Raw genomic sequence first — 5,996 nt, 5'->3', positions numbered from 1 at the left:
CTTTGAGCAACGTGGTCTAGTGAAGGGTGCCCGTGCACAGGGGCGATTTGAACTACATGAAATTTAAACTCCCTTCCAACCCAAACCCAGAAAATTATTCTGTGACACAGGAAGGAGCCTGGCCCCGAATGCCTCGGGCAATCAAACGAGGCTCGTGGGCCCGGCAGCCGCCCCAGCAAAGGGAGCACACCCGCGGGCCTCCCCACGGCCGCGGCACGGACTACAGTTCCCAGCTGCCCTCGGGGCGGGCCGGCGCGGCCTCCGCCGCCGAGCGCCCCTGCGCGGGGGCTGCTGGGAGCTGTAGTAGGGCGTGGGGAGAAGATGGCGTCCAAGGTGAGCCTGGTGCTGCGGCCGGTGAAGAGTATCGTGGTCCGGTTCTGCCCCTTCGAGCCCAACGTGGAGAGCACCAGGTGAGGCGGCCGCGGGGGCGGCCCCGGCCCGCTCTGTCCGGGCTCCCTGTGTGTAGGCTCCCCGAGCCCTCCGTGCGCCCTTCCTGCGGCCTCCCGGGGCGCTGGGGCTGGGCTGGCGCAGGCCGGGTCACCCGAGGCGCGGTGCCGAGGGGCCGGGCCCAGCCGTGCTCCCCTCTGGCCTGTGCCCCGAGCTTTGGCAGAGGACTCAGCCCCGCAGCGGCTGATTTCCCACCAAGTGAGGGTGGGAATCCGCTCCAGGCGCTGGGGCAACAGCGGCTCCTCTATCCCGCTAATTAATCCTTGGAGAAATTTAAGGGATTGTGCTTCTCCCCAGCGATGCTCTGGAGAACAATCAGTTCCAAACAATTCTGGGTTCTGCACCAAACAGTTCCAAAATGCTGTTTTGCAATGACTTTACAGGCACACCTACTTTTAAAATTAATTTAGTAACACAGCTTAACTTAGAATATTTTTAAACTGCCAGAATGGCAGCTTAAAGTAGCTGTCACGCATTTCAGAAATCTACAGGAGACCAAAGATGTCATATAAATAAATGCTGTCTCAAACCCAGACAAGAAAACATTGGCGAGCAAATGATGCATAAAGAAAAGCAAAAATGCCTTTGCTGTTTATTTTTTATTATTGTTACTAATCTAGCTAAGAGAAACACAGAAAGTGTATACACTGATGTTTTACAAAGTTCTTTGGTAGGCTTTTTTACATATTAGTACATAAGGAATGTATACTGAATTTGGATTTTTGGATTTTAAGAGTGATTCTCTCATATGAAGTACCTGTCTGAACTTAAGTACAAATCCTATTTTGTTTATACTCTGTTGCCCAGCGATATCGAGATGTACAAATTAATTTTGGAAGTATGTTTACTTTAATTTTAGAAGTATGTTTACTTTAATTTCTGTCTACACCATACTTAATATATTTTTTATATATTTCAGAAAATTTCTCCAAAGTATTTACCATAAAAAAGTCCAAGCTACTAACACAAACTGTGAAGTGACTGCTGATGTGAGACATGATGGATCTGAACCAGTTGTAGATGTTACATTTGGTAAGGAGCTTGTTTTTAAAGAAACAAAAAACCCTGGGTTTGTGTTGTTACAATGTTATTGTATTCTATATTTTATTTTTTTTAACTGTGATTTTTTTTTCTTCCTCTGGTCCATAACTAGATGTTGAACAGCTGGGAGGGAAAAAAGAAAGAGTGTCACTAACAGCCTGATGTCTGGATAAAATATATATATATATATATGTTTCTAGTGTTGTGAATTCTAAGGGGTCTTAGATCCAACAACTGACAACATTGGAGCTGAGTGTACTTCTGGAGTGATGTACTTACGTGACTTTGCAGTCAGGTACAATTCCAGGAAAGTAAATGTAGCTCTGTTTTTATATAATAATCTGTTTTCTTTCCATATTTTTTTTATGTTACCTGTGGTGGAGCACAGGTTCTCAGTCTTGAGAACAGAAGGTTGAATACCTTTATTTGCTTATGCAACTGAGTAGCTGTAATTTGAAGGAACTGCTCAGATGGCTGAGGATGGACCTGTGCAGATGGACCTGCAGAATGAGGTCAACTATGTACAACAAATTTCTTGGTTTCCTTTGAGGGTGTAGGGAGCAGGCAGGAAAGAGTGTCACTAACAGCCTGATGTCTGGATAAAATGTATATATATATATATATATATATGTCTCTAGTGTTGTTAGTTCTAAGGGGTCTTAGATCCAACAACTGACAACATTGGAGCTGAGTGTACTTCTGGAGTGATGTACTTACGTGACTTTGCAGTCAGGTACAATTCCAGGAAAGTAAATGTAGCTCTGTTTTTATATAATAATCTGTTTTCTTTCCATATTTTTTTTATGTTACCTGTGGTGGAGCACAGGTTCTCAGTCTTGAGAACAGAAGGTTGAATACCTTTATTTGCTTATGCAACTGAGTAGCTGTAATTTGAAGGAACTGCTCAGATGGCTGAGGATGGACCTGTGCAGATGGACCTGCAGAATGAGGTCAACTATGTACAACAAATTTCTTGGTTTCCTTTGAAGGTGTAGGGAGCAGGCAGGGAACTGGTGGTGGAAATTTCATCAGTTCTGGAAGCGTCCCAGATTCCAGGCTATGAACAGATGGCTCTAATCTGCTTTTGTCCTTTTCTCTGGCTGCATCTTCTTTCCTGCTGTGCTGTAATGGACCAATATGTCATGTAGCCCATTAAAGTTTTCATTAATATTGATTTCTGCTACTCTCCTATGTTTAAAGTTCCATATTTTTAGTGAATTGGTGGAAATGTCAGAAGTGTTGAATGTTTTTTGTTATGCTCCGGAAAGTCTACCTATTTCAATGTTAACATTCCTTGTCTCTCTCTCCCCTATGCCTCTGTTTTTCTCATCCTTATGAAGTATTAAGACTAAAGCAGTAAAGCTCTGTGTTTTTTCACAGTGCAAACCCAAACCAGTTTATTTCATTAATGCCAAGACACCTCTAAACTCTTCATATTTTAAAAGCTGATTTTTCTCCAGCGAAGTGTTTGTAGCCCTTGTGAGGCTGGAACATGGATGCCAGGCATGGTATTTCACTATATGGGTTTGGCTGTCAGTTTTGTATTTGCAAATCTTGCAAAATAATTAACTTGGGTAATATTCACCTTCTACTACTCCCTGCCTGTTTTAAAATAAATTCTTTCAGAATTCTAGAAATTCTAGTGCTTCCTGTTTTTTTTTTTCACATTATAATCATAGGATTGTGTGAATCAATTCATTGTTTTGGCTGAAAAAGCACGTTAAATGGACCACTGACAACAGGCTACTAAAATGCTTAGCCATGTGTGGAAATTGTGCCTTCCAATGCCTTACTTGCCTTTTGTGAGATGACTTTGGGAGCAGAGTGTGAGCCATTCTTATCAAATGTGTTCTTACTATAGGCATACCTAGAGAAATGCTTCACATTTTTCAATAATGCAATGCAGAAGTGAAAATTAAATGCATATTGTGTGCAGTTTGATATGTCTGTTTGGCAGTGGTGCATAGTCAATGTTGCTTGGTAGCTGGAGCACTTTCTAATCAGACAGGGTGAACTGTAGTTGGATTTATATGTACAAAACAACTGCACACCAGAGTAGTTGTCCCTTTGTGACTTCTCAAGGTTTTCTTCATTTGTAGCTGATGGAGATCGACTGATAATGAAGGGAGCCCACTTGACGACAGGGGAAATGTTAACAGCATTGGCATCCAGATGTAATGCAAAAGACCTTAAGGAAGAACAGAAGAGCAAGAAGAAGAATCCCTGAAGAATGGAAAACCACCTGTGTTTGCATTGACATGTGTTAGAAACAGCAGTCTGCACAGAAGGCTTTTTCCTATGCAACAAAATGTGAGAGATGGCCAAAAGACTTTAAATGTTCCCTGCCTTCCCTTGAAGAAGAACATACTAGATCAACAGATCTTCTTACAGTAGTGGTTCAGAGTGGAATAAGATGCATGAATGCATCTTTCTAAGCAGCTGCATGTTGGACTAATATCACATGTATTTGCATTTCAATGTGAATAATGCACATTAGCTATTAAATTAATACTGCAATGAAGCCAGATCTCTTTGGACATTATTTCCTACGAAATTTCTGTAAATGTAAGGCAGAACATTTTTAGAGAGGCTATTGTTATTGTTTGAAAGCTATTAAATTTATTACATTTGAAGAAAACTTATAGAAGTATTGACTTAGGTGAGGGACAGCAGGCTGCAAATGTAGAGTGGTTTTTGTGCTACTTTGTTTATAGTACATCATGTTGCTAAGTCCCTAACATTTTCTTCCTCTTTTTTTGAAGGAAGTGGGAAATTTGGTAAATGTAAATTCAGCTCAGCTATTAAAGTAACAAGGTTATGGGACTGTCAACTCACAGTAGAGTTACTCATCCTGAATAAAAGTAACTAACTTTAGCTCAAGTTAGTTTTTTTGGTAATTGGAGAAAAGGGCTGTCTTTGAAGTTCAGTTTTGTAGTGGTTTTGTCACTCACTTTTGGGATATTTCATTAACTATTTTAGAAAGATCAAAGGGAGAGCTTTATTTGGTGTTTATAGTCCCATGTCCAACCCTGTTATTTATTAAAGTAACTGCTTAGATGTCTCATGTGTATTGCAAAGCTCTGTGGGTTTGGAAGGGTCAATCTCTCCTCAGGCTGTGCAGGTGAAGGTGTCACCTGCACATGTGTTTCGTGTGCATCAGTTTTGTTCATAACAAAAATGTAGTTCCAGTTTTGAGGATTGCAGGTGTGGTACTCTTGAGAGGCTTTACTTCTACCTTTTTATAATCAAAAGCCTGATTTTTCTAAAACTAGTACAAGTATTTCCAAAGTTGGCAGCAGATTTAGGACACAAATTTGAAACTGTTTTACTTTACTTTTGACAAGATTATTAAATGGACACTGTCCATTCTGAATGCAGGGTGGTTCTAAATAGCACTATCAAGGCAATAATTCTTTGCAAGTTCTTCATTAGAATATTGAAGTCAAGGTGATATCTTGTGTTGGAGGAGGAGAGTTGTCCTAAAGACATTGGGTGTTTCCCATTTGTTTGCAACAAGGAGAAAAGTGTGAGATAAGACAATTCAATGAAATTTGAATGTGGGAACAAGAGATGTGAATAAATTTGTCTGGGATAAATACCTTCTCTGCACTGGAACCCTGTTTTTTTATTAGGCCACCAACTCTTCAGAGTGGTTTTAGAGTGCTGAGCTGCTAAACCTGCTACTGAGCTCTGTTACAGCAGAGGGGTTATGAAAACACCTGAAACAGAGAGGATTTTAAATCCTGTCAAGCTAGAGGAGTACCATAGAAGAGGACCACATTGAAATAACAATGTTCAAAAGACAGGTTGTTTTGTTTTGTTTTGTTTTCCCCACAGTTTAGAATAACATCATATACCATGACTTTATCTGAAAAAGCTTTGTGGGAAAAGTGAGAGTTGTTCAAGTGGAAGACCTATGCACAATTATTTTTCTCCTGGTTAATCATGTATTTATATGCTCAAAAGCCCTCTTACTGTAGCATATCAATGATTTCTGAGGGTTTTCTGAGGGTTTTTTTCTTTCTCTGACAGTCTGTACACCAGTGTACAAAACTTGTTTTTAATTTGAGGTGCCTATATCCATCTTAAATAGCCATCTGTAAGTGCTTAAAGAGTTAAACAGGAGTTAACTAATAATTAATCATTAACAATAATTAAGTTTGTATAGTATTTATTTTGGCCCAAGATTGGGGCCTATATGAATAGAAAAGAGAGAAAAATGAAGATCCTAGCTAGTTTTTTATCACCAAAATGAATCCCTTCTGTTGTGAAAGAAAGGTGTTGTTTTTTTTTTACTACTAGCGTGGATAGGCATTCTGCTCTGTAAAAACATACACTTTTGCTAAGTGCTTTCATTTTTAATCCTCACACGCCCAACCTTCCTGCTTAGGTTGGGCCAAAGGCCTGCCACTTTGCCATTGAGAGATCACCATCAATTCAGGGGATGAGATGTAGGCTGGTGCTGCTATTGAGGGATCACCAACAATTCAGGGGATGTGTAGGCTGGT

General features: G+C 40.5%; 1 protein-coding gene across 1 annotated transcript; it reads left to right on the top strand.

Annotated features, from left to right (window-relative positions):
• Positions 1–292: 292 nt before the first annotated feature.
• On the top strand, positions 293–4,009 carry MRPL53 (mitochondrial ribosomal protein L53). The gene is made up of 3 exons (XM_039702960.1): positions 293–410; positions 1,367–1,479; positions 3,588–4,009. The coding sequence occupies exons 1-3, from the start codon at positions 322–324 to the stop codon at positions 3,713–3,715; spliced, it is 330 nt and encodes a 109-aa protein (XP_039558894.1). The 5' UTR covers positions 293–321; the 3' UTR covers positions 3,716–4,009.
• The last annotated feature ends 1,987 nt before the right edge of the window (positions 4,010–5,996 follow it).

Source organism: Passer montanus, unplaced genomic scaffold (genome assembly GCF_014805655.1).
Source record: "Passer montanus isolate IOZ18808 unplaced genomic scaffold, ASM1480565v1 scaffold16, whole genome shotgun sequence".
Classification (NCBI taxonomy): domain Eukaryota; kingdom Metazoa; phylum Chordata; class Aves; order Passeriformes; family Passeridae; genus Passer; species Passer montanus.
The sequence above is the reverse complement of the archived record's forward strand: the minus strand, read 5'-3'. Positions and strand labels throughout refer to the sequence as shown.

Coding starts and splice junctions, on each gene's coding strand:
- MRPL53 (XM_039702960.1), top strand. CDS start 322: ATGGCGTCCAAGGTGAGCCTGGTGCTGCGGCCGGTGAAGAGTATCGTG. Junction 411..1,366: donor CCCAACGTGGAGAGCACCAG/GTGAGGCGGCCG, acceptor TATATATTTCAG/AAAATTTCTCCAAAGTATTT. Junction 1,480..3,587: donor AGTTGTAGATGTTACATTTG/GTAAGGAGCTTG, acceptor CTTCATTTGTAG/CTGATGGAGATCGACTGATA.